The sequence below is a fragment of the Manis javanica genome, chromosome 15 (assembly GCF_040802235.1).
Source record: "Manis javanica isolate MJ-LG chromosome 15, MJ_LKY, whole genome shotgun sequence".
NCBI classification, from domain to species: domain Eukaryota; kingdom Metazoa; phylum Chordata; class Mammalia; order Pholidota; family Manidae; genus Manis; species Manis javanica.
Genome location: NC_133170.1, coordinates 75,982,203 through 76,009,791, shown reverse-complemented (window position 1 = coordinate 76,009,791; position 27,589 = coordinate 75,982,203). Strand labels below are relative to the sequence as shown.

At 55.3% G+C, this 27,589-nt stretch overlaps 1 protein-coding gene across 4 annotated transcripts in view; it reads left to right on the top strand.

Annotated features, from left to right (window-relative positions):
* PXN (paxillin) overlaps positions 1-27,272 on the top strand; it is a 43,918-nt gene extending 16,646 nt beyond the window's left edge. For 2 of the 4 annotated variants that reach the window (XM_073223966.1, XM_036993400.2), the window contains 14 exons: positions 15,271-15,497; positions 15,807-15,922; positions 16,355-16,491; positions 16,603-16,804; positions 17,649-17,784; positions 19,197-20,075; positions 21,097-21,363; positions 21,582-21,887; positions 22,516-22,617; positions 22,886-23,056; positions 23,162-23,335; positions 23,943-24,024; positions 24,152-24,300; positions 25,133-27,272. In XM_073223966.1, the coding sequence (XP_073080067.1) occupies positions 16,398-16,491; positions 16,603-16,804; positions 17,649-17,784; positions 19,197-20,075; positions 21,097-21,363; positions 21,582-21,887; positions 22,516-22,617; positions 22,886-23,056; positions 23,162-23,335; positions 23,943-24,024; positions 24,152-24,300; positions 25,133-25,399 (2,829 nt within the window). In that variant the 5' untranslated portion in view covers positions 15,271-15,497; positions 15,807-15,922; positions 16,355-16,397 and the 3' untranslated portion in view covers positions 25,400-27,272. Of the gene's footprint in view, positions 1-13,666; positions 13,763-15,270; positions 15,498-15,806; positions 15,923-16,354; positions 16,492-16,602; positions 16,805-17,648; positions 17,785-19,196; positions 20,076-21,096; positions 21,364-21,581; positions 21,888-22,515; positions 22,618-22,885; positions 23,057-23,161; positions 23,336-23,942; positions 24,025-24,151; positions 24,301-25,132 lie in introns of those variants that run through there. The other 2 variants (XM_073223967.1, XM_036993401.2) reach the window with 2 other exon arrangements.
* The last annotated feature ends 317 nt before the right edge of the window (positions 27,273-27,589 follow it).

Sequence of the window (27,589 nt, the reverse complement as noted above, 5' to 3'; positions counted from 1 at the left end):
TGTACGCCTGCCTGTCCTCAGTGCCCTGACCCTCCCTGTACCTTCTTCGCCTCCCTGGGCTCCTCCTCCTCTCTTCCCTCTCTCGTCTGGTGGATGTTCATCCTCCTAAGAAGCAAATGTGGGAGGCATCCTGCTCTCCTCCTCCTTTCTCATAGCCACTCAGTGACTGAGACTTGGTGATTTTACCTGGTTTTATTTAGAGCATGGAGACTCCTGGTCTTCCTCTAGTTGGTCCCACCTCCCTCCTGTCCCTCCTGAGTGTCCCTGCACTGCCTGAGTGATCTAAAAAGCAAGTCCGAGCCTGCTGGCCCCTGCCCACAGCCTCTGTGTCTTGCCTTTCTAAGCCCAGACTGCAGCAGGCCCTGGGTCCTCGACTCCTTTTCCAAGCTGGGGCTTGTACTCAGAGCTCCATCCCCCTTCTATCTGCCAGGATTTTTCACTCTGCTTCTGCTTCCTCTGCCAGGATAGCTCCTCCTTCCCTCTCCCCCTGTGCTGATGACAGTGTCCGCTTAGACAGTGCTCCATGGGGACAGGCACTGTGTCTTTGTGTCCTCCATGCCCAGCATCATACCTGTGCACAGTTTGTGTTTGTGAATGTGACTGGGACTGCCACTGGCAAAGATGAGGTGGCTCCCAGAGAGAGGGAGGCAGGTGGGACAGGTGTGTGGAGCTTGCCCTTTTTCAAGCTTAGTCTGGGATACCCAAGTGAGGCCACACCTGCCCGTCTGCTTTGGGCCTCCTGAACAGCAGCGGCTTTGCTGAAGAGGAGTGTGTGAGCCGCCTGGGTCAGTGCCCAGCAGTGCCCATCCTGGAAATGACCGTCACCTGGAATTGAGGTGGAGCTGAGGCTGCTTCAGCCCCAAATGATCAGACCAGACTTGTCTTCAAAGGCCCCAGCAGACAGTTGAGAGGTACAGAGTGGCCACAGTCAGCCCTGGTCCCTAGCAGTGGACATGCAGAAGTGTAATTTCAGGCAGTTACATATCTCCTAGAGGGTCACCCATGAATGTCAAATTTGGACCTCTGGTGTAAGGTTAAGCTCCCATGCTGTGAAGTGTCTGTCTCCCTTGCCCTGGAAAGAGGAATAAGGAATCCTTTTGCCCCATGGGTGGTGAGCTGAACTGAATCAGCAGTGGGTGGGAAGTGGATTGTGGGGCCCTGTGCAGGCCACGCAGAGCTGGTGGGCACTTGGCACACCTGGCACTCAGGCGTAAGTCTGGAGTGGGCCTGTGTCAGGCTCAGGAGTTAATCTGGGGTGGGTCTGTGTCAGGCAGCCCTATAGCTGAACCCTCTGGCCAAGTTAGGAGTTGGAGACCTTAGATGGGCACATACAGCAGGGACTGCCCCATCCCATCCCTGAACTCCTTCCTTGGGGCTCCAATTGCTGGGAGCAGATGGCACATTGGGTTGGGAGGCTGGCCTTTGGACTGGCAGTGCCCTCTTCCTGTTGGCTTTGTGCACAGAGCTCCCCATTCCCAGAGCACAGAGGCCTCTGGGTGTTCCCACTTGGTCACTTGGGGATGGCTTTGAAGCCAGGGAGAGAAATTGGAGTTTTGCTTGGGTCCTGCACAAGCCTGCCAGGCTTTTAGTCGCCATCTTGGCAGATACCAGTGATCAGTCCTGGTGTATTAATAGCTGGATCTGGGGGCTGGTGTGGCAGAGTTGTGCCTGCTTGACACCTATCAGCTCCTTCTCTCCAGTTGCCCATGACTTGTAGTGAACAGCAGTGGCTTTGCGGAAGAGGACTGTGCAAGCCACCTGGGTCAGTGCCCAGCAGTGCCCATCCTGGAAATGACTGTCACCTGGAATGTCTCCCACCTGCTCAGGTGGGGCAACCACTTAGCTGCCATCTGTCACCTGGTGTCACGTGGTGAGGTAGGCACTGATGATGTGTACGGACCAAGTGATACGGTCTTGTGATATGCCAGACCTCCTTTATGTTTGTTGCTTTACTTGTTCCTCCGGATGGCTTGAGTGAGGCTTGGGAATCCCACAGTCCGCATGATGTTGGTGGCTGTTATTACATGAGTTCTACAGATTAGAGAACTGAGCTCAAAAAGGTGCAGTGCTGGCCAGGGGCGGAACTGGGACTTGAACTCAGGTTGTTGAACCAAAAAACATACACTACCTTGTGTTGCAAATTCACATACCTGCTGAGGCCAGGCAAGCATAGTGGATGGACGAAGTGAGCCAAAAATGAGCCAGAATTCGTGCTGTAGCCCAGCGGTTGCCTTGGAGGAAAGTAGACCAGTGTTGCCAGCTCTTCTGACTGCTCCTGGGAAGCAAGGAATCCTAGCTTTTGGGTGAAATCTCTCAATTTCTTAAGACTAACTCAGATTTCTTAAAAAGTACACACATCCATGTGGGGTTGGGGTTCAGCTTCCAGGCTGGTGCCCTCTGCCCTCTGCCATATCCTGTGTTGCCTCCCTTGGTCCTGTTGCCTCTAGAATCTCCTCTGGAAGGAGAAGAATCAGAGTTCATTGCTGGAAGAGACCTTGGAAGATTACTGGGCCAAATCTTACCCATTTATGGTTCCTATTTCACTAAAAAAGATAGGTAGGAGTGACAAGGTAAGAAACTGAAAGATTTGTGCTTGGGAGTCCATGCTCATGCGCTTGAGTAGTTCATCGGCCCAGTAGCTCCCGGGGTGCTTGCTTTCCCACCTCTAGAGGCTGCTGGCACTTCCTGCTGAATGCAGTCTGGAGACGCCACACTGTGCAGCCCTTGGTGCTAAGAGTGGCACGGCCCTTGGGATCATCCCTTGGAGAACCTGGACACTAGGGGGGAGTGTTGTGGCCACTCTGTGCCTGGGTTTTGAAATCTGCCCCTCTTACATAAGAACAAGGGTCATTGTTCATAGTCAGTGAGATTTGACCCCTCTCCTCCCAGCCCTTACCTCACTCTGCTAGGTGTGGGATAAGAAATAGAGGCCAGGGACCCCCTTTACCTGCAGGCAACCCTACCGATAAGGGACAGTGTCCACAAGGAACACATTGCAGTTTGGGTTACGACAGGGAGGAGTGGGTGGGGACAGAGACTTCTGCTTCTAAAAAGGAGAAACAAGCAGTGTCAGGATAGTAGAGGGTGGTGCTTGATCAGCCTGTTGACTTCCTTTCTGGACGTGGAGACCGACAGTAGGAGAGGCAGCAGCCCCAGTTGCAGTTCGGTTCAGATCAGAGGCTCCCTGATTTTCCATACTGCTGTTCAGAGGCAGAAGGACAGATTTCTTGTCCCATCTGTCCCTGGGAAGTTTAGACCAGGAGCGTCCAGGACAGCAGTGCCGCCTGGTGCACACTGCTCTACCGAGCACAGAGCAGGCACTGTGAGAGGGATGGTGGTCCGGTGCTCCTGCCTCATGCTGGGCTGTCCCTGCCCCAAGTGCCCCTTCCCCTGTGCCCCTCAGAGTGAGGAAGCCTTCCCTGCAAGCACTGTAGACCCTGGTGCCAAGTGGAATGAATGCTAATGGCTGGTCCATCTGAACAATCACCCAGATCTTCCCCTCAGAGCACTTTTTTCTACTAGAAGACTTTCTCCACAGTTCAAAATCCAACTTGCAAACCAACTTTTAAATTACTCCATGTGTGCACACTAGGCTTTATGGCCAGGCTCTTCTGTCGCCATCTGTCCTGGCTGTGGCTGGGTTGGATTCCCAGAGCCCACAGAGTGTCTTCGCCAGTGAGACCCCAACGAGGGCGGAGGCGGATGCTTTCACCTCCCTCCACCATCTCCTGGTGTTACTATGGTGGAGGGAGGCCAGCCAAGCCAAGCAGAGCCCTGGGACTCTCTGTCACATGAGCTCCAAGGTACAGACCACCCTGTTGAGTGTCCCATGGGGCTTGGCATCTGCGTGGCTCTCTTCCTTAGCTCTGGGGCTAGGGGGCTTACAGGTGGACTATGGGGTCATCTTGTTTTGGTTCTGCTCCAACCCTGTCCTCCTCTTCTGTGTCTTCATGTCCCTACGCATGAGCCCTGCCAGAGAAACTCACAGCCAAGAGGTCTCGCTGGATATATGTTGTTTCAGAAAAGTCTATCTTTCCCTCCTTATTTTCTGTTGTGGTTCCCAGTGTGATTCTGGTTAGCCAAAGCTGTAAGGGCTGTGGCCTCCGTCTGCTCCCTCCCTGCCCAGGAAGAGGCCAATTTCCCAGTGCAGAGAGTTGGCAAGGATTTGGGCTTCCAGAAACATTTTTCTTGGCCTCCTTGGGACGTGGCTGAAGGCACCCATCCCTTGAAGACCAGTGACACCATCCTGCAAGGGCCTGTGCCCTGGGAGTGTGGATTGCTCAGGAGAGATGGGGTCCAGACCTGGGGCATCTGTGTGTGCAGTGGGCCCTCCCCCCACCTCCTTTATGCAGAGATGTCAACACAGTGGTTCCCTCAGCTGTCAAGTGGCTGCTGGAGAACTTGCCTAGAATTAAGCAGATGGCTTCCGAAACTTGTGAGACTGAGAACAGGGCCAGATGGGTAGATGCCTCCAGGGAAGTGAAAGGATCATTGAGGGTCAGCTCTGGATGCAGGGGTAGCTGCCTGTCTCCCTTCTTCTGCTGTCTGTCCCTTCTTCTCAGCACTCTAGACTAAGACAGTGGTTCAAACCTAGTTCCCCATGACACACCCTAGGGGTGACCCTCATGGCTGCAGATCCTTCTTCCGGAGGGCGTGCCTGCAGTTCTGTGCACTTCCCAGCTCTTACTCTCACTCAAGAAAGCATATTGGAACACCTGTGGGTGGGGCTGGCGATCATGGAGTAATCTTGAACACACTTCAGTTTATTTTCTAAAATTAAAAGCAGATCAGTTGCAAATGTCAATACTTTATGATTGTTCGCCAAGGACAAGTGGTGGCACACATCACAGCTGATGGATTGCATGTCAGGCTTGAGAACGGGTGCCGAGGACGGCTCCCAGCTTGGGCTTGTGCTTCCCTGGTGCGCTTGTGCGCTCCGCCCTCTTGCTCCCAGATGGGGGGTAGGTGGGAACAGTGTTTACACGGGAAGAAACCTGAGGTCTGCCACTTTTTCGCTCAGTTAAGTAAGTGCCTGGGTGAGCCATGTGGTGGTCCATTAAAGGAAGATTTAGGTTGATTCTGTGAGTTGGATGGTCTTGGCCAGATGTCTCGTGTCCCTCAGTTGGCTGTTTGACAAGTTCACTAGAGTCCTGACCATCGGTCTGTTTCTTGATGATTCTCACACTGCTTCTGCCTGTTCCTGGTGGGGGCTGAGAAGCCACTGATCTGTGTCCCTGAACAAATGGCCCAGGCCCCTCTTGTCCAGATAAGAAGGCCGTCTGGCAGTAGGCCAGGTCAGAGGTCAGACAGCCAGGTCTGCTCAGATGGGGTCTCTGTCAGTATGGCATGAGAGGAAGACGCTCATCCAGGTCACCCAAACAGGAACAGGTGAGCCTAGAACAGAGCTCCAGCCTTCTCTGAATTCTTAAGTTCGAGTGCTACCGCCAGGGGCTCATCAGTGGTTCAGGACCCTTCCTGAGACGAGTGAGGAAGGGAGGTGGAGAGCACGGCACCCCCGCTGTGGGGGAGTGGCCCCTCAGGGGCCCGCCTTCTCGGACTGCTGCGGGGCCTCTGGAGACTGGTGCTTCCAAGAGGAGTGGTGACAGGCAGAAGGAGGGAGTGAGGCTGCTGAGAGCCACCGCTCTCCCTCTCCTGTGGGGTGTGGTGGGAAGGACGTGGGTGAGCCCCGTGGTCAGGCAGAGCTGTCCTCACTGGGGCCTCACCTGCCTGGAGAGCACACTTGCTGGACACCTGAGCCTCTGTGCTGTATCTGCAGCTGGGGCTGTGAGGCCAGGCTCCTAGTTAGATGCTCAGTAAGGATTGTTTTCACTCCTCCCCTCCCCCTGCCAGAGCTGCTTTCTGGCCTTGTAGCCCTGTCTTTGGGGCACTCTGTTGGGTTCAGGGCCTCTGGCAGGAGCAGAGGCTGCTCCTTCCTGGGCTTGCTGCTCCTGGAGGTCAGAAGCTGAGAGCTTCTGTGGAGCTTGGGCAGCTCCTTCTGTCGCTGTGATTTCAGGTTCAGAGCCACAGGGCTGTCAGCTGTGACCTCCCAGGAGGCAGAAGAGCTGGCATGGGGGTGGGGGGCTCTGGATCCCCGCAGCTTCTCCCTTTTGCCTCCGTCCTTGCGAGGGAGTGGGTCGGAGGCTGCTAGGCTCAGCTGATGAGGGCTTGGATGGACCTGAAGCACAGAGGGTGAGGTCAGTGGTTTGCTCAGCAAGGAGGCCCAGTTAGTGACGGACCTGTCACAGTCCCAAGTTCCTGGCTGCACTGCCTGGCTCCACCTCCACCCCCTCCCATGATGTGGATTTATTTACCAAGTGTTGCCTCCGTGTCACAGCAGGAGGGCACTGGAGCCTCTCCCCCGCCATCCTATGGCTTTCACATACTTCTTTGCTGATCACTCACCATGTGTTCCATGAGGTATCTGAGTGACTAAAGCCCAGAATGGTTTAGTAAATTGCCCATGGGCTAGCGAGTGGTGGGCTTGAACCTGTTGGCCTCACTACTTGGAGGCTCATTCTTCGCACTCTGCCATGCTGCCATGTGGGCTGGGGTGCCAGAGAGTATACAGAGACCTGTGTGACTGTCCCCACTCCTCACACCACCCAAGCAGCTAAATCTGTGGTATGGACAGGAGTGGCTTTATGTAAGGACAGTGGTGGCTTTGTGGTGCTGCTTAAAATTTTTCGCCGAAGACCCCAAGTCAAGTGCATGTGCAGAAAGTCTCTCTGAAGCCTCACTTCTTAGCTTAAATTTATTTGCATTTGACTCCATAATGTGGCCTTGGTTGTTTTAATTTAAAGCAATGGCTTACATTTCTTTCTTCTGAGTAAATTTGATCCTCAGAAGGTGTTCTGGGTTTATTCTGAGGCGGTTCCTGTGCCCCTGGGGACGTGGATATCCCTGTAGAAGGTGGTGGTGGTGGGTGGCAAATTCAGTGTCATGAATACAAGCACACAGCTGGGGAAAGGGAAGAGGGGCCCAGTTTGGCTGGAGAGGCAGGTTGCAGTGAGGGAGCTGCAGGAGGAGGTAAAGGCTAGTTTGGTGTCATATTCTGAGAAGCTTAATACCAGAGTGCCAACCCCAGGGTTCCAGCTTTATCCTGTACATGGAGAGGGTAATCGGTGACTGAGTATTGTATGACCCCTCTCTGCTGGGCACCCATCCCTTCTCTGTATGAGAGGCTTAGGAGGGTACTGGGGCTGTGGATCTAGTGAGGAGAAGGAGATTCCTGCCCTCAAAGGATGTGTGTGGTGTAGCGGGAGGGGCCAGAGTAATGTGTGGATGCAAGAAAAAAGGTACAGTTCCAAGAAGCTCTAACTGCTCGTGTCTGTTGAGAGGGTCAGAGTGGGGGAACCCAGGGCAGGGGGCTGCAGGCGAGTTTGAGAGGGACTGAATGTGAATTTGGATCCAGCCAGGCCAAGCTGTCAGCTGCATGTAGTGAAAGTTAGGGAGGTAAAGTCATAGGAGGGCCCCCATGAAGGAGGAATCCATGTGACTTGCTGACCAGTTAATGCTGGGGGCTGGAAGCGGCCTGGAGCTGTCAGGTGCTCTAGGAGAACAGGGAAAGGCAGGTGGAAGAGAGCCAAGTTTAGGGGACAGGCCCAGCTGCCCAAGACCTGGAAGTACTGACCTGTTCTGTGACCACCTTGGGCTGTGTTCATTGGCCAGAAACTTAACTGGCAAAGAGTGGGTAATGGGCTGTTAAGTCACAGGCATTGCAAAAAGAGTACAGCTCATTTCTAGAACAGGCAAACGTTTGACCTTTCTGTTCAGGTCTCTGTAGGGTGGATGACTCACTTCTGAGCCCCTCCTAACCTCTGTTGGTGATTAGCAGGGGTGAGAGGCCCAGGGAGCCGCCCTGCTCTGCAACAGACCAACTTGCTTGGAAGACCTGAGACTGCTGGAAGGGGGGGACTGGAGTGGGTTTGGAATAGCTGAGAAAATTCCCAGCACATGAGCCTCCTGGGTTGGAGGCTGTCTGTCTTTTTGTATGTGACTGTGTTTTACCCATTGAAGGAACTGTGGGATGGGCCTGGACTTGGGACCTAGACTTGAACTTAATAAGTCCACTCTCCTTGTGACCTGAAGAGGTAGATAAAATCTGAGCAGTGAATTGTGTCCCCGGTGTTTTCACACCTCTGCAGGAGGGCGGGGACCGCTGATCCTGGACAAAGAGATGGATGACTTACAATAGAAAAGAGCTCTGCTGTCCAAGAGCCTGGACCTGCTCCTGTGTCCGTAGGGTGCCCGTAGTGGGGGTGGAGATGTGCACCTGAATCCTGTGTGGCTCCTCCCACCTGCTGCTGCTAAACCTTCCGGAGCCCATCAGAAGGGGAAGGCTCATGGGGGCCCTGTGTAGGTACCTGCTGCAGATGGGGCTGGTAAGGTTGGGATTCTGCTAGAGCTCAGGGTAGCTTCTGGAGTTGCCTTTCCACCATTATTTTCTTGAGTCTCTGGTTACCTGTGCTCTGTGACCTTGAGTTCAAGCCCAATTAAAGACAACCTGCCAGCATACTCACCTTGTATCAAGCCCCTGAGAAGAACGGCCCTTCAGAAGACGGGAGTCCACCCTCCTAGGCATGTGGGAAGTCCAGGACATGTGCCTCATCCATAGGGCCACCTCCCACCATTCCCAGCAGCAGGTTGGAAGACTCCAGCCTGCTCCCCTGGCTTCCTGTGTGTCACCCCAACCCACACTTCCTTTAGGGCTGCGAGAGTAGAACGGCAGTTCCTATTGAGTGAGGTATGAGTCAGCAAAGAAGGGTGGATAAGTCTTCATAACCTCCAGGCGTGGCTATTAAATATTTAAATGATACTGTGGTATCGATCATTTCTCATCCATCCTTTAAGGAGAGTGGTTCCTGTCTGGGATTCAGATAATGGTGACGTCTTGGATTTAGACAAACTCCAAAGACTTCAAAAGTGCTATATAAGTTTCAACCAAGATTGTATTGTCTCCTCAGAGCTTGTTACCAGGAGTGGAGACAAATTGGGTTCTGCCCATTTTGCAGCTAGAGAAGATAACCCAGAGAGATGGTTCTGCCCATTGATGGGCACCCAGCAGGCCAGGTCTGGACTCCTGCCATCCTGGTTCCTGCTCTGCACTGGCTGTTTTCTCTGCTCACTACTCCTTCCCCATTTTCCTCTTCCTCGCAGGCCCTCTTTCAGTGAGTTATTCGTTCTAGCTGCTGGGAATATGGGACTGAGCAGGGGAGACAAGGCCCTGCTCTCTAGAGCTTAATTCTTGGAGGGAGGTGGTCAGTTGACAAGAATCCAAATTGGCAGGGAAGGACCCTCCAGGAGAGTGAATTACTAGACAGTGGCCAGGCCCTGGGTCCCTGGGCTGGGGTAGGGTGGAGTGGGTCTGGCCTAATTGTGGATTGGCCTTTACTGGTCACACAGATCTGCCTTTCCTCTGAGGACAGTTATCAGGATAAATATACCCAGCTCCCATTCCTGGGGAGTTACTCACCGAGTAAAAGTACCCCACTGCGGATTAGATGACCTCCGCTCTAACTGCTCATGTGCTTGGGGCTGTGGGGAGATGCCTTCTGCTTCTGTTCTCCTTCCTAATCTGGAAGAGTCTCAGCAAAGGGGCTGATGAGATGAGACCATCCCGAGGAGCTGGTCCTGGTGTTTACATTAACTCCTTCCTTAGGAAGGGCTGGGCAGCACCGGCAGCCATCAGGAGGCCGGCGAGTTTCCCTGACACTGTAGGCCACCAAGGCCCTGCAGGTGGTTAGCCGGGGTACTGAAAACTCCCTTTTCCAGAGTTCTGAGTTCATAAGGCTGAGCTTTCTCAGGACCCATGGGGAAGGGAACTGCCAACTGGTGCTGTCTGAAAGTCTGGATCTGATAGTAAATGGCAAGGACCGACAGCTGGTGCTGGGCTATGGGGGAGCCCCTTGCTGCCTGTGCTCGCGCTTGGGGGGACAGTGCTTGCTACTCCTTCCCTCTGCTTTGTCAGCTCCTAAGGAAACTGCCAGCCCCTGCCTAGGGCAATGAAAGCTGAGTCCAACTGACCTGTGGAGAGAAGGTGGGTGAGCTGAGTCTTGAAAATATCCTGTTCTTACCATGGGTATCTTCTAGGCCAGGCCTCAAGAATACAAGGCTTGTTGAAGCGGTTTTTTCCTGATGGCTGAAGTACCCCGCCTCTTCTAGGTCTGCCTGGGGCTGCCAGGTGGAGGAGTGGTGCATCCAGGGAAGCCTGTGAGCTCTGGGAAAGGCTGACAGCCTGCGTGTCTCTGCCCCATCCTTGGAGTCCTGGTGGGGAAGTTTCTCCAGGATGACTATTTTCCTCAGAATGGCACCCCTAACTTCTAATACAGGCTTATAGTGTCCTGTGCCTCAGAAGTGAGATAGGATGGGGAAGTGTTCTCTCTTTCTCCTCCAGGGCTGACCATCTCTGGAAATAAGCTCCTTCAGCAACTCCCCTCCCGTTTGCGGTGTGCTCTATTCTGGGGGCTGTGATAGGCAAGCACTGTATATCCATTTTTTTCATGTAATCCTTACTGCTGTCAGATGGTGGAATTCTTATCAGAAAGGAAACTGAGGCACAAGAGCAGTTAAGCAGCCTGGCCAAGCAACTCAGCCACTGAGCAGTCTGTGACTCAGAATTGCCCTGTGCAGGTTCTAACATCTGTGTTCCCTGAGCCTGGCGGGAGGGAATGGAATAGTTCTGGGTCCTTCACAGCTCTGACCCCTAGCACACATTGAGAGACCCTGGGTGGACCTTTGTCTCATTCTCAGTGTGCCTGTCCAGCTCCTCTGGTCTTGACAGTCTTTATCACACTAAGAAGTGGCCAGGGCTTGGGTAGGAGGAAGCCAAGCTATTAAAAAAGACCCCTGACTTGTTCTGTACTCCAGTTGACAGTGGAGGTAGAAGGGGTTCGTTGATTCTCTTTAGCTTATTTTTGGGTGCCACGTGTCCATGCATCAGCCTAGGACCCCAGAGCTACGGCCTGGGGTCAGCCCTACACTGGGGGCATGAGGGGGCCCAGGACTCCCTCCATCCTGTGCCCCAGGGTTGGTTTGGGAATGTGAGGGGCGCAGCTGTAGCATTTGCCCTGGAATGCGGGCAGACCGGCCCTTTGGTCCCCTCCCTCTCGGGGCAGCCAGCCAGGATGCCTGCATTTTAACCCCTGGGGGGCTGCTCCTACCCAAACCCTCAGGATTAAGCTTGCCGGGTCGCTGGGGCCCAGGGAAGGGCCTCTTAGCCTGGGGCTGGTCCGCGTGTGCTGTGCTCGCCCAGCTCCAGTTCCCGGGTGTCCTCCTGGCAGGGAGCCGCCGCTGCTGATCCGAACGGCTGCGTCTGCCCTGGCGCCTGCGGGCGCTGCATCTGTGAAGGGCTGGCGTCCCGTGGGTCTCCGGAACCCCAAAGGCTGCGTCACTCTCGGGTCGCGCCTTCAAATGATTGCTCCAGCCAGAGAAGGAAGTTTGGCGCTTAGGCCACCTCGTGCCCCTCCTCGTAAGCTGCTGTGCCCCTCCAGCTCAGCTGAGCTTTCTGGGGATTGAAATTTCTGCACCCATGGCCGGGGGCTACCGGGTTTTCCCCGGTCTTCCCTGACTCGAACTGTGATTGCGCGAGGTTATTTTCGGTTACTCCCGGCGGCAGGGAGCCGATGGGCCAACAGTGCCCTCTGGCGGGAAGCGGGCCCCCTTCGCCAACAGGGCGTAGCTGGGTGGCCTTTACCTCTGGTGCGCTGGAGACTGCACCCAGCCTGCCGTCGCCCTCTCCCCACCTTCCTAAACAGAACCCCTCCCCTTCACACACACGTTGGATGGCCTCACCCAGAGACCTCAGCCTTCGCTCTTCTATGGATGGAAGCGCCAGGGCCTGCATCAGCTGGTCCAGAGAAGCAAAAAGCCTGTAGAGTCTAGGATGGTTTCCTCCAGAGAAGAGTTGGGGAGCTTCAGGGAGAGCTTCTTTCCACAGGGTGACTTGGGTGGTTCTAGTGGCTCTCACTCGCCCAAGGGTCTCAGGCCTGGACCCAGAAACATGGTGGAGAGATGCGGAGGAAATGGTGGGAAAAGGGTGTATTCCCATGGCATTTGCTCTGTACCTTCTTTGGGTATGACTAGAAGGACTGTCAGCCTGGTGGTCTAGGGTATTCAGAAGGGGTACCAGGCTGTAGCTGTAGCTGGAAACTGGCTGCCCATGGGGCGCTGCCTGCAAGTAGACTTCTTTGTGCAGTCTTCCATCTGCTGTCTGTTTACTCAAGCAAAGGACGAGTTTGCTGAGCAAGGGAGGAGGCTTTGGCCTTCGGTTACCAAAGGACACTTTGGTAACCATTTTGTAGCCTGTGGGGAGATAGCAGGCTTTTGTACCCATAGGAACCCAGAGTAGAGGCCAGAGTGCACTCCTTGGCTGCCACCTATATTCCTATCTTCCCTGAGGTGTTTGGGGGGGTTTTGGGAGATAGTGACACCAAGTCCTGTCCAGTCATTTAGCAAAGACTCGGAGAGAGAGGAGGAAGCTATACCAGAGACCCTGTGCCTGTGTAGGCCCTCACTCTCGTTCAGATGGACACACGTTTGGAAAATGATGTGCCTTCTCCTCTCCCCGACATCCATCTACACATTTCACTTTGAATGTTACTTTATTTTGCTTATCTTACCAAGGTTGCCTTTTTCATGTCCTACCCAGATTCTACCCACAGAAGACTTAGGAGAAGTCCCACCCTGATCTCCTTGAAGGAAAATCTTTTTCTGAATTTCACAAAGCAAATAAGATCTGATGTTTGCAGCTTCCCATGCACTGGGGATAGGACTGCTATCTGCTATCCCATGTAAACTTCACAGAAGGTGGTAGGTAGGAATTGTGAACCCCAGCTTACTGAGGAAGCTGAGGCTCAGAGAAGCCAAGCTGTTTCTATGTGGCCGTGGATAGTAAACAGAGATGCTGGAACTTGAACTCAGCTCTGGCTCAAGTCCAGAACTTATAATCTTTTGTCTTCATGCCCTAGGACTTCTCCTTCCAACCAACAGATATATCTGGGTTGAAAAGAGCCTGCTGAAGTCATAAACCAGAATCCAATCTATAAACCAATAAGCCAGACTTACAGTCAGGTCTTGAGTGAGGGGAGAGGGTATTTAGTGCAGGGGACAGTGGAGCTCCTGACTCAGGCAGTTTGATGGGATAGGTCAACCACCTAGCTTCTATTGGGTGTTTGGAGCCTGAGAGACATGAGTTCAGATCTCAGCTGCGTCACTTCGGCCAGCTTTGGCAGCACAGGGACGTGACTGCCTCTCTGAACCTTAGCGTTGCTATCCATGCTGGTGGTGTTGGGAGGAGGAAGGGAGGTGACACAGGCTACTCTCACACGGGTGGGCATTCACATGCGGCAGCTGCTCCTGTAGTCCCTACCTGGGGTGCATTTGTTACCTGCAATGGGGAGCCCTGTGGGGTTTCCCAGCTAGCTCTGCATGTTGTGGAGAAAGAGAGACTCAGCCCCTGGCAGATTGAGCCCTGAAGAAACGGTGCTGCTACGTGAAGCAAGGCAGCAGGTGTGGCCATGAAGAGGCCACTGGGATTGGCTCTGGACAGTCATTCCTTTTCCGCCGTTACCTAGATAAGCGCTGACTCCCTCTAGTTTCGGTTTGCTAGGGACAGGAAGCTAGACTCTTCCAAAGGACCTGGAAGGGGAGGGGCTGCAGGAGCTGACCTTAATTGGAAGTCAGGAGATCTGTGCTGGGCTACTGGCCCCTGGGGCCTGGGCTTTGCAGCCAGCTTCCCCTCTGACCAGCTGGGTAGGAGCTGGGGGTAGGTATGGCTGGCTTTGTGGGTAGGAGCACAGGGAAGGCAACTGGGAGGTGTGGGCCCACACCAAGGCCCTGGGGGAGGGTCTTGTTTCCCTCTGCCAAGCAGGGGTAGGATTGGGGACAGGGCCACAAGGAAGGATCAGACTGGCAGCTCTCTGAGCTTGGGCCCCTACATTCAGGAAGTTGTACCGTTTAAATATGACATCATTTTGTGATCACAGCAGACTCATGCAGGCCAGATTTTTGGGGTTTGAGGCTTCTGAGGAGTCAGATAGTCCTGTCACTCACTTGCTCTGTTATCTAGGGCAAGTTCCACCATCTCTCAAAGCCTGTTTCTACATCTGTAAAGGGAGGATCAGAATTCCAACTTCATGAGGTATTGGGGAGATAAACTGAGAGACCATGAATACCAGGGCCAAGCACAATGACTGCTACTGGTAAATGGCCATAAATGCAGCCATTGCTTTCTGATGGGTATTGTCCCAAGGGCCAAGGCCTGAGCATTCCCTGAGCCCCAGCAGGTCACCAGGGAGGTGAGAGTGAGCAAGTCTGTGAGCACAGCAGGATGAGGGTGTGGTGTGTGAGGCAGGCTCTCTGGGCGGCAGAGCTGTTGTGGACCTAGGACGGGAGGGCTGACGTGGGGTAGGGGTGTGGGTGTGTGGGTGTGGCAGTTCCTGCCCCTGCCCCTCTAGCTGTACCCTGTCTGTAGACTGGGGAGATCCAGGCCCCTTGGCTGCCCACTGCAGGGGTAATGGAAGCTTGCACTCGAGGGCTGATTCGGCTCCCTTGCTGCTGTTAAAAGCAGAATAGTGGGGCCCTGGAGCCTCTGGGGCCAGGCTGCTTGCCAGGATTCTGCAGAAACAGCCTACAGAGCATTCCTGCCCCCTGCTTGGCCAAGAGGGTGGGGAACACTGCACCAGCCTTGGCCCAGCCCCCACCTCCTCACACACCTCACCCTGTATCCCGGAGCCTCAGGAAGAGCTTGGAGCGGGGAGTTCAGCTTCTACCTGATCAGGAAGGCAGGGGCCACTCCAGAGGCCTCTCCAGTCTGAGAAAACCTAGGCTCCTGAAGATTAAGTGGGACCTGGCACTACCCTGGCCCCTCCCCATGACGTGGGGCCCCTCCCGCCCACCCGATCTCTCCGCCTTGCCCTGCGGAGTCACCGTGTGAGTTCCAGGCAGGCATTTCTGACTCCTAGCCAGCCAGCTGCAGAGCCCCGTCCGGAGGGAAAGTAGGTGCCTGACTCCAAGAGGTAGGAGAGCCCCAAGGGCAGCCCCAGAGCCTCCAGAGTACCTTTAGTCTTGGGCTGGGGAGAAGAGGTGAACTGTGGGAGCTGGTTCTTAGCCAGGCTCTTCTGGCCTGGCATCTCTGTGACCCAAGGCTGGTCATTTCTACCATGGGCGGGGCAGGTGCTCAGAAGTCACTAACTCCTGGGTGCAGGCAGGGAGCTCAGTTATTGGAGAGTTAGTTCCCTGGTCTTACCAGCTCCCTGCTCCTTCTCTCTGCAGACGCCTTGCTGGCGGACTTGGAGTCCACCACCTCCCACATCTCCAAACGGCCTGTCTTCTTGTCTGAGGAGACCCCCTATTCATATCCAACTGGAAACCACACATACCAGGAGATTGTCGTGCCACCCCCTGTCCCTCCACCCCCGTCCAGTGAGGCCCTCAATGGCACGGTCCTTGACCCCTTAGACCAGTGGCAGCCCAGCAACTCCCGATTCGTCCACCAGCAGGTAAGGTGGGGCCAGGGGCCAGGAAGACAGGGGACTGAGGCTTTGGGACAAAAGGAACTTGTCTGGAAGTGGCCTGGGAAGCCAGAAGAGAAATGGGATCAGGGAAATGGGGAGAGAGTCTAGGAAATGTCCAGTTTTCTCCACCAGAAGCCACGTGAGGGGGCCAATGACCAAGTGTTAATCACCTGTCTTTTGGCCAGAGTGTGGAAATTCCCTGATGAGACCAGCTGTGAGCAGGAGCCTCCTGGGGGTGACTCGGGCTGTTCCTTTTCCTCCCCAAGGAGGCTCTGAGCACTCTCTTTCCTGCAGCCTCAGTCCCCGTCACCTGTGTACAGCTCTAGTGCCAAGACTTCCAGTGCCTCCATCCCCCCGGACAGCCTTGGCCCTCCGCGCCCCCACGCCGGTGAAGAAGAGCACGTTTACAGGTACAGCCCAGCCTTCCCCCAGCACCTGCTCCTCCTGTTTGGGAATCCTGGGGACTGCAGGGCCTGGAGGCAGCTGAGGCCAGGGCTCAGCTGTGGCAAGGGCCTGTGGGAGTTCTGCCTCAGGAGGGCTCCTGGCCAGCTCACAGTGCCTCTCTGACTGGCGGGCGGGCTAGTCTTACAGCCTTATCGCTGCCATCTCCACACAGCCGCTGGGCTGGGCTGGGCTGGGCTGGGCTGGGCTGGGCTGCCATGTCACCCCGTGTAGAGAAGATCTGAGGCAAGACTTCCTTCCTCCCTCTTCTCACCACCTCCATTTCCCACTCTCTGTCTGGGGGAGACTTCATATCTTCTCTGCCTTATCCTCCTAGAGAATCTGGGGGCTGCCAAGCTGGGGAGCGCCTCTCACTTTGGTCTTCCCTTTGGCTTTCAAAGCTTCCCCAATAAGCAGAAGTCAGCTGAGCCTTCTCCCACTGTGATGAGCTCCTCCCTGGGCAGCAACCTTTCTGAACTCGACCGCCTGCTGCTGGAACTGAACGCTGTGCAGCACAATCCCCCAGGCTTCCCCATAGGTAGGACTGGGTCCCTGGGGCAGGGGCCTTCCAGAACCCCAGCCCGTCTGCTGTCCTCTGGATTCCCGGAAGGTTCAGGGCCAAACAGCCTTTCTCTCTCCCTCTTCTAAGATGAGGACAACTCAAGCCCCCCACTCCCTGGAGCTCTGAGCCCCCACTATGGCATCCCTGAGAGTAACAGCCCTCTGGCGGGTAAAGCCGGGCCCCTGACAAAAGAGAAGCCCAAGCGGAATGGGGGCCGGGGCCTGGAGGACGTGCGGCCCAGAGTGGAGAGTCTCCTGGATGAGCTGGAGAGTTCCGTGCCCAGCCCTGTGTGAGTATCCACCAGGCTCGCCCACCAGCACCTGTCCCTAGTGTCCGTTCCCTTGGCCCCAGTGTCACCCAGTCCTCCTGCGAGTGCCTGTTTGCCAGGCCCTGCACCTGGCACTGGGGGGATGGTGATGAATTGCGTGGATACCTTTCCTGCCTTCAGTGAGCTACCATCCATCAGGAAAAGCTGCCATTACCAGCTGAGGGCGCCTGTAGCTTAGTGGCTGTCAGCACAGGCTTTGGAGCAGCACCGCAGGGCTCGGATCTTGAATCTGTACTTACCAAGTGTTGGCTCTCAAGCCTCAGCTTTTCCTTCTGTAAAATAGGATATGGGATGTGGGCTAAAGGGGACAAGACTGTCTACTTCAGGAGGGGTGAGACCCAATAATACAGGTAAAACACTTGGAATGTTTTCTGGCTCATAACACACGGTACACGTGGTAAGTGCTCACTAACTGTGAGCTCTTCTCAGTGTGGCCGTGTTGGAATAATCTTGTGTACCTACAGTGTTGTGGGAGACCCATGGCTGCCCCGGCTTGTTTAACAGGCAAGCTTGAACTGGGCTAGAAGGGCCAGAGTTGTCATCCCGGGAAAGGTGCCATTTGAGCTGCCCTCTGTTCTCTCCCATCAGCTTACCCTGGAGTTCTGTCCCCTTAGCTGACAGCAGCTCCCTCCTGATTATGGGTCCCCAGGAGAGACTGGGAGCCAGTGGGCTTCCCTGGGTTGCAGGTGGTAGGACTCTAATGTTGGAGCTGAAGTGTGGGTCCGCTAAGGAGGGGAGGGCCACTCTGGGGTAGCATGGGGGCTGGACTCCCGGGGCCTCAGCTGATGCTGTGCCTGCCTTGCAGCCCTGCCATCACTGTGAACCAGGGCGAGATGGGCAGCCCTCAGCGAGTCACTGCCAGCCAGCAGCAGACGCGCATCTCCGCCTCCTCTGCCACCAGGGAGCTGGACGAGCTGATGGCTTCGCTGTCAGATTTTAAGGTGCCCTGAGACCTCTCCTCTTCCCTGCCCTGCCCTGCCCCCTCAGGTTCCGCCATTCTTCTCCTCCTATATATCAGTGTGAGTAGGTGGAACTCAGCCCCTCGGTGTTAGGATGCCTTGCCTGGAGCTGGGGACTGACCCTTTAGTGCCTGGGACTTGCCAGGATACAGGGGCGGGAGGGCCACACCAGGTCTGTAGGGACTGAGCTGCCCACAGCCTGTGAAGGCAGAGAAATGCTTAGCAGGGACATTCCTTCCTTCCTGGGTGCTCTCAGCCCCCAGCCACCCAGGCAGGGGGTCAGGAGGCTGGGACAAAGGCCTCTGTGTTGATGGCTGTCCTTGGCAGGGGCGGGTGTTCTCCCTGGGTTCTGTGGGACTTGGGATCCTGTGCTTGAGAGGTCATTTGCCTTGGTGCTCCATCTCCCACGCTGGCTATTCTCAACATGTCCTCTTTTTTTCCTGTCCCTGGCTCCTGAATCCACAGCCTCCTTCTATCCTTCCCCCATCACTTCACAGGCCCCTTAGTCGACACAAGTTCTATCAGTGGGAATCCAACCCCCAGGCCACTGGGCCAGTCCTGCATGAGTCCTTTCCTTTCCTCTGGCCCCCCAGGCCTGCCAGGCCCGGGAGGTTTGATTTAGCAGATGCAGTACTTTGATGGGGATTGAAACTGACTGAACTCTGCGGCAGCTGCTGACTTCCCCCTTCTGTGTGGGTCAGCCCAGACCTTTGGGGCATGACTTAGGGGATCTGAGAAGGGGAGCGAGTATTTGTGAGCTCCTGGCCCTGTGCCCAGTGACCTGGGAGCTCCAAGCTTCCCTTCAGCTGGGGTTTCACAGTGGGGGATGGAAGCAGCCTGGGCCTGTGGCCCTCATGTGGGCTGGTTCTGAGCAGCCAGGGTCAGAGGCAAGTCAGTAGCGCCAGACAAGCTGCACTGGTCTCTGCTGTGCTCCAGAGTGAGGTCTTGGGCGACGCAGGAGAGCTGGCACTGTCTGGGGCAACAGTGAGTTGAGCCAAGGGTGGAGGAGGTGGAGCCGCTGCCTGTGGCTGACTCTCCCTCAGCTGGTGCTGGGGTGGCATCCCTGGTCACCTCTCTCCCCACGGTGCCCCTCACTTTAGCCTTTTCTCTTTCATACCTGCTCTGACTTGGGTGGGCCCACAGGCTTGGCTTAGTGGCTGCCTTTTGCCTCCTGGGTTTGACTGGGGCCATGACGTACAGCCCAAGAAAACCATTTTGGGGTCTGGGTCTCCTTCGTGGGCCAGTCCTCATGCTTCAGCTTGACAGCCCCTGGTCAGTGTAGTTGGTGGCTCTCAGAGCCCTGAGGCTGAGCCCGCCCCTTGCAGTGAGCTTCTGTCCTCACCTCTCCCATCTCTCTTCTCTCTCGTCTGCTTTTTGTCTTTCTCCTTCTCTAGACCAGTTCCTCTGCTGTGGCCTTGAGTTCCCTGCCCACCTCAGCTCCATCTTTGCACCATGTACTTACTTCCCCTTCTCCTCCTCCTCCTGGGCCCTCTGTTATCTTGCCATCCACCTCTACACCCTCTTCTCAAGGCCTTGGTCACACCTTGGATGTACCCTGCATGGAGGACAGTAATGAACAGGGCCTCCTACCTCCTGTGGCCCCCAGTTGGCTTAATTTGGCTGGTCTTGGAGTGATACCTGCCACTTCCAATGCAAGGGCTCTCTCTGCGGTGGGTTCTCTAGGACCATTTGGTGCAGAGAGCCAGGCTCAAGTTTGGAAAGACCTACCAAACTTCATGAGTGAGCTCTCCAGGACTCCCTGCTGCCACGTTCAACCCCAAGCTGGGGGCATGGGTCCCCAGGAGTCTGGAGAGCCCCAAGGGCTGGTAGCCAACCCTTTGTACCTAGAGGAGGCCACAGCCAGCACGTGGGAGCAGCCATGGACTTTGGAGGTACTCAGGCGCCAGACTCCCTGTGGAGCTGCATCTAGCTTCCAGGAAGTAACTGAGTCTGCTGCTGTGGCCGCGGGCCGTCAGGCCATCTTCCCAGATACCTGCAGTCTCCTGAAGGACCATGGACAGCGGGAGAGGGCAAAGGCAGAGCCAGGGGAGCTGGAAAGCAGCTGCCCTGCCCCAGTAGATGAGGAGCAGTTAGGTGGAAAGATGCCCATGAGGGGAAGTCTGGTCAGGCCTACCCAGGGACCTGAGACCCCCCGGAGGCCAGAGGGCGCCACCGAAGCTGCTGCTGGGACCAGGAAGGAACAGTCGGAGCTTCCACATGCCATGGTCATGGACACACCCAACACCACTGAGAGGATTTCCACCTCTGGCCAGGCAGGCACAAGCTAGCACAGCTGCTAGGCATGGCCCTCAGCAGGCCTAAGTGTGGGCCGCTCCTGGCTAACCGCATGCAGTCTCCCACTTTGTGCATGTCTGCTTGGGCCGCAAGTCCTGAGCTACCATGGCCTGTGACCCTGATGACCAATACTCAGAAATGGGCTCTCTGGGGCCAGTGGGGCTCCCTGGGCCATGACATTTCTTTTAATGGCAATGGCCTCTTGCTTGTTTAAGGCTTTTTCCTTTAGATGAGCTGCCCCCAACATCGTAATGTAATTAATGTACGTGAAATGGTTTAAAAGCATGGGCTTTGGAACTAGGTAGAACTGAATACAAACCACACCTCCAACACTTGCTACCTGTGTGACCTTGGGCAACCCCCAACAACCTCAGTTTTCTCATCTTTTAAATGGGGGTGGTAATGGCCACTTCCCTCAAGGCTGTCTAGAGAATTAAATGAGATAATGCCTAGAAAGTGCTTAGACCAGGGGCTTTACCAGGAGCTTTAATAAGCCCTGGCTGATGTTACCATTATTATTTGCTTCTTGCTTAATTAAAATCAATTAAAAGTAAAACATTAAAAATAAACAACCAAAAAACCCAAAGCCAGTGATAGTGTAAAGAAAAATAATCTACCTAAAAGATTTACTAGAAAGAAGGACCACATTTTCTGTTACAAATCAAAAACAGAAAGAAAAGCCTTATGCCCTTCCTTTCCAGAATGTCCACTTACATCCTTTCAAGTTATTCTTGTAATAACCCTGTAAAGCAACCAGGAAGATACTTCCACTCCATTTCAAGGAGGGAGAAGCTGAGGCCCCTGGAAATGAAGTGTCTTGCCCAAGGTCAGCCAGACACGCGGTGGAAGGGTCTGACTGCCCCCCGCTTCCTGCCCCTCGCAGCTTGGCTCTGCTCTGGCAGTTTTGTTCTGCCCTCCCTTCCCCTGTGCATCTGAGTGTGGACTGAGCATCTCCGGGGAGCCCAGAGTGGGCCTGTAACAGCCTCCCCTCACCCTCAGATCCGATCCGTGATCAGGAGGAGCCGGGAGACGGGCCACGCACACCCCATGTCCCGGGAGCCCTCCCCTCGCCGCCGGCTGGACCCCGCCACCCTGAGCAGGACTCCGTCCCAGGAGCAGCTCATCGCAGAGCTGCAGGGTCGGCTGGGCATCCAGCCAGAGGAGGAGGAGGCAGTGGGGGCCTCTGCAGAGGACTGGCTGACCGAGGGCGTCGTCATCACTGTGCAGCCGTGCGGGAGGCGGGCAGGGGGGCAGCTTGTAGAGAAGGTAGCGAGGAGATGCTGGGGCTGGGCCAGGATGGCAGGTGTCCCGAATCTCCCCTGGCTGAGGGGGAGATGTATGTGGGGGGGGCATCCTGTGGCCTTGTGAGGCTGGCCCACTCTTGGTGCTGGAGTGGGAAGGCCCGTCTCGCCCTTCTGTGCCCTGCTCTCTGTGCTGGCTTTCCCCTGTAGTCTTCATCTCTCTCCCTCCTCTCCTCTCCCCAGGTTGTCTTCCCTCCTGGCTCTCCCATTCCTCTGAGAAGAACCGTCTCTGTTCTGGCTCCTCCTTCTCCTCCTGTCCCATTGCTCCAGCATCGAAAAGACTCCTCGGCCAGCAGCTCTTCTCCCCCAGCTGCCCCTTGGGTCCTGGGGCCCCCAGCTCTCCCCCAGGGTTCCCTTAGGCTCCAGAGTGCTAGGGGGGTACTGCAGGAAGAGGGCATGCAGGGCCTGATCCCTCCTGCCCCTGCACCCCACACTCTGAGGTCCGTGAGCTGCCAGACTGACGAGGACCCGCTCTTCTCCTCGATGCAGGCAGGCTGCCTGGGGCCCCTACCTGTCCCCATCCTGCTGCCCAAGTGTGTCCCCACCTTGCACACACGTATACGCACACATGCATACACACATTGTGTCCCTCTGCACACAAGCCCAGCACGGCACCACAGTCCTTCCTTAGACTTGGCCTTGACCCTGGACCCTCACTTAACCTGGTGTCCGGTCTCCCACCCCTGGGACATCAGCTGTCCTCTTGCTTTCCTGTGGGGCTCCCTCTGCCTGCCCTGTCCTGCCACCTGTTGGTCCTGCCCCAGACTCTGCTGAGGAAGCCATTCCCAGAAGGGAAACCAAACCTGTCCCCCCGCCTCCAGCCCGAGGCCCAGTTCCGGGGAGGCCTCTGCTCTCTGGCCCCAGCCACCTCCCTGTCCTGCTTTCCTGTGTCCTGAGCTTTTGGTTGGCTCACCTCCCTCTTCCTCTCATCTCTCCTTTGGCCTCTCTCAACACTGTTTTTCTCTGGACATTTCCTCCTGATTTTAATACTGCTGGTGGGGGGAAACCCTCTTATCCCATCCTAAATTTCCTCTTATAAAATGGTCTAATTACAAGGTCTCTCTTTCTTCCTTAATTAAAAATTTTTTTCTTGTTCTTGTTCCCTCTCCTATCCAAGATCCATGGTCTGGAACAAAGAGTGGATGGGGAGCTGTGTGGGGCAGCCAGATGGTCTCCGAACGGCAGGCAGAGCAGTCCCGAAGGGCAGGACCAGGGAGGGGTCAGTGCCTAGGCCGAGGGCTTAGTGACCTGTTTGCTGTGTTTTCCTGGGCCCTGGTCAAGCCTGCAGGGTGCTGTGAGCCCCTCTGGCCCCCAGGACCTCTTGTGGATGCCTGTCTCTGCTTTAGGGCTTGTGAGGCCCCAGAGGAGGTTGAACTTCTTCCCTCAGCGAGCCCACCTGTCCAGGAGGGAGAAAAGCCCCCAGTGCCGTGGGGTGCCATCCCCTAGCCCTGGATGCCCTGACAAACCCTTTCTCTCTTTCTCCACAGTTCATGGCCCAGGGGAAGACGGGGAGCAGCTCTCCCCCAGAAGGGCCCCCAAAGCCCGGGAGCCAGCTAGATAGCATGCTGGGGAGCCTGCAGTCTGACCTGAACAAATTGGGTGTTGCCACAGTTGCCAAGGGTGTCTGCGGGGCCTGCAAGAAGCCCATTGCTGGGCAGGTGATGAGAAGTGGAGGTGGGGCGGGGAGGTGTGGCAGGTGGATAGGACCTTTGCTGCTCTGTGGCAGGCCAGGGCCCTGAGCCACATTCCACCTCCGTCTGCAGGTTGTGACCGCCATGGGGAAGACGTGGCACCCAGAGCATTTCGTCTGCACCCACTGCCAGGAGGAGATTGGATCCCGGAACTTCTTTGAGAGGGATGGACAGCCCTACTGTGAAAAGGACTATCACAACCTCTTCTCTCCACGCTGCTACTACTGCAATGGCCCTATTCTGGATGTAAGTTCTGGGGCATGGTGTGGAGGAGCAGCCACATTGGCTCATACCATCTTCTGTAACCCTCTGAGGATGCAGGTGGGGCCATCTGAGGCTCAGAGAGGTCCTGTCTCATGCTCGAGCTCACACGGCTAGAAAACTGTGGGGCTGGATTTCAAACCAGGCTCAATGCTTGGCCCCTCCAGTCCCTCCACTCACCATCCCAGACTCCTTCTATGGAGACTCCCAGAGGTTGGGAGCCCTCCCCTGATAAATGAAGTAGAGTGCTCACCTTCCTGCTGTGTAATGTTAGGGAAATACCTAGCCTCTCTGAGCCTACAGTTCTTCACTTGTACAGTGGGAGTCACTGTAGAACCTGTGACCTTGACCACACATGAAGATTAAGGGAGAGAGGGGGCTCTGGCACGTCACATCCTTCAATACGACAGAATTCACAGTGGAATTCAGAGCACAATTGGGAGAAAATCTGATCTTAGAGATATTTTGCTCTTCCCTTGGTGGGGAGCTGGGTGGGGTTAGTGGTGGAAGGACGGCCTTGCCCGAGTCTCAGCTGTGGTATCTGTCCAGGGGTGTGGCAGCTCGGCCCTGATCTCCCACTTTGCCTTTACAGAAAGTGGTGACAGCCCTTGACCGAACGTGGCACCCTGAGCACTTCTTCTGTGCCCAGTGTGGAGCCTTCTTTGGTCCCGAAGGTACTGAGATGAACTCGCTGCCCCCTGGGCGTGCTGGGGAGGTGGGGTGGGAGACTTGGCTCATGCTGGAATCAGGGCTGCCCCCTCTGGAGAGCATGACTCTGCCCCCCAAACCGCTGCTCCTCAGGGTTCCATGAGAAAGATGGCAAGGCCTACTGCCGGAAGGATTACTTTGACATGTTTGCCCCCAAATGTGGCGGCTGTGCCCGGGCCATCTTGGAGAACTACATTTCGGCCCTCAACACCCTCTGGCACCCTGAGTGCTTTGTGTGCCGGGTAAGGAGCACCCTCCACCCCTGACCCTGTATCTGGAGGGGACCGGGAGCGGGCAGTGGGGGGAGAGGGGCCTCCCTTGTTGTGCTCTCTGGGTCCAACTTGGAACTGTCATGTGGCCTTATTCATGGGGCAAGCAGGCAGGGGTATGCTTCCTCAAGGCCAGTGGGTCCTGGGCCAGGGCACGCTCATACTGAGGCTGGGAGAAACCAAAAGCAAGGTAGATGTGTCCCCTAGCCTCACCCTGTGCAATGGCCCTGGGACTGGTCACACTCAGCGGAAGGGTGTATGAGAATTAAATGAGATAATGCAAACATTTAGCAGTCTCAATGGAAATTGGTCTCCAAACCGCATTCTGGGGGTAATGGGAGCCCACAGATTAAATTATTAGTGATCCAGCAAGGGCTTTCTGACCAGGTAAGTTTGGGAAACACTGTTGACTGCAGGAGTTCTCAGAGCCTTTTATACCTAAGTGTGCTTGTGGGTTTCTGGGCACACTGTTACAGCCACCTGGTTAAGTGCCCAGCAGTTAGACCTGTGTTTGAATCCAGGCTGTGCACCTTAATAGCTGTGTGACCTTGCACAAGTCAGTTCACTTCTGTGCCTCAGTTGCCTCCTCTACTGTGAGAATTCAACAAGTGTTAACACTTGATCTTAGCCAGAAGGTGGAGATGCGATTCAACAAGTGTTTAATGTGACACTTGGTACATAGGAAATGCTTAACAAGTGGGAGTCATTACCTTGACTGTCTCCTGCCCATCAAGCTGGGAGCTGCCTGGGCCCCCGCCCCAGCCTGAGCCCCCTGCCTCTTCCCACCCTCACTTCTGCCTGGCAGGAATGCTTCACACCTTTTGTCAACGGCAGCTTCTTTGAGCACGACGGGCAGCCCTACTGTGAGGTGCACTATCATGAGCGGAGGGGCTCGCTGTGCTCCGGCTGCCAGAAGCCCATCACAGGCCGCTGCATTACCGCCATGGCCAAGAAGTTCCACCCGGAGCATTTTGTCTGTGCCTTCTGCCTCAAGCAGCTCAACAAGGGCACCTTCAAGGAGCAGAACGACAAGCCTTACTGTCAGAACTGCTTCCTCAAGCTCTTTTGCTAGGTGACCTCGTCCCTTTGTCGCCCCCCCTTCTCTGGCCCAGTCTCCCTAACTGCTACTGTGACCCAGAGGCCTCACCCAGGGGCGAAGGGGCAGACCCGACTGGAACTGGGATGTCCTCAGTTGGTGCAGGATGAAGAGGGCCGTGAGGGGTCCCACCGCTTTTCTTCCCATGCCAGAGCTTCTCGGCCTCCTTCCTCCTCTGCAACTCTGCCAGGCTGCCAGCTCCTCCTCCTCCCCAGAGGTGGAGGCTGGAGGGCCCCAGCCCACCCCACGTGTGTCCCCACAAACCCTCCTGGCCAGGCCAGCACCCCGCACTGGAGCCTTCTCTCACTTGTATTTCGGCATTGGAGCCAGAGGGGAGGCAGGTAGGGCAGAGGGTCTCTTTTTAATCTTATTTCCTCCTGACATAATTATCCTCATTCTGAGGGATACCCAGACCCCTCCAGAAAATGCCAGCATAAACCCTCCATCCAGGGGCAGATGTGCCCCAGGGGTCATGGAAGCTCCATGAGCTCCTCCCACCCTCTGGTCTCCCCAGGCCTGGGTGACTGCCCCTCACTGGCCCCCCATAACTGCTCTGGTTCTACTGAGAAAGGCCTCTCCAGCAATAACATTTTATAATCACTTCCTCCGTCTCCAGGGATGGTGTGAGGTGGGGGGTTTCACCCTGAGCCTGGACACTGTACCAACTTTGGTAGATTTCTACACCGAGGTTTGAATTCATACTATCTGTGATGCTTTTACTCTCTATACAAAATAATTTTGACAAGATTTTAAAGGCCCCTTTTGTACTTCCTCCTTTTCCACTGCCACTGGTCTTCTTGGTGACAGTGGCTGTGGATGGGGTTTGCCTTGTACTAAGGGCTTGGGGTGGGGAAGCAATTTGTATTTTATTTTTTCTTAGCACAAGCAGGTGAACTCGGAGCAGCTCTGTGACTCCCCTTTAACTTCACAGCTCACCAGGACGATTTTATAAACTGCTGTATTTTGAAAGCCCTTCCTTAACTACCCAGGCCAGCAAGCTCTGAACTGAAACTGGCCTAAGGGTATCTTGCCCTTTGGGGCCTACGATTCTGAACCTCATTCTGAACCTCATCCATCCCGTTCCTGAGGGAGGAGAAAGGGAAAGTGCACTTTGGGGTGCTGCTTCCTGTCTAAGCCATTAGGAGCATCTGCTCCCCTGTGAACTTCCTGGCAACAAAGAGAATGCACTGAACATACTCAGCCTCCTCACCACTTCTCTGGGGCTCTTCTGCCTTCTCAGGAAAGCTGGTGTTTGATTTTGACCATGTTGATTCCCACTGGGTGCATCACCTCCCAAATTTCCTGCTTTCCCTGGAGACTGGAGGTCTGGGGAGAAAGGCCCAGGTTGTTGCAAGGTGGGGGCCTGGTAGGACTCTGGGCAGAGGGACAGGAGCCTTCGGAAGCAATGGGAAGCTCCCAGAGCTCTCCCCAAGCGGAAATAGCAGGCTGGCCTGGGGTTTACTCAGCGGGAAGGAGCCCCAGTGGGGTCTAAAGAGAGAAGATCCAGACCATCCTGCTGTCTTCACAACAGAAGCGGAATGCACTGGGGTCTCAGAAGAGGGTCCCTCCATCATGGCAGGGCTGGGAGCAGCCCAGGTCTGGGGAGGTCAGCCAGTCCCCTCCAAAGACCTGATGTCTCCACTTCTACCCATAGGCCTTATTGCTCTGTTTACAGTGACCTGCCCCAAGCCCCTCCTCTAGAGTAACTGGGGTTTCTGGGGTCCACCCTCTGGGTCAATGATTATTTGATGATTTGATTTTAATTTTTTTTTCTCTGTAAACTTCTAACTTGGCTTTCCCCCATTTCAATCCCTGTCATTTATGCCAATAAAGTTTGCCATTATTTTCACCTGTGCTGGTGCCTTTTCTTTGTGATCTGAGGGACAACTGGTCCAGAAGAGAGACCAAACCCACCCCAGACTCAACAAGGGCCACAGTTGGAGAGTAATTCATTGACATTCTCCATTCGAATGTCAATGGTATGGATTCCCTGCCTCACAGATGCTTATCCGTGGGATTGAATGCCTTTGGGATGGATTCCCTGCCTCACAGATGCTTATCTGTGGCCACAGGCCCCATATGAGCTTTGCCCTTTCCTTGGCAGTTGGTAAGGGAAGGCTAGGGAGCAGCATTATTGGGGCCTGTGTGAGTCAGGACCCACCCTGG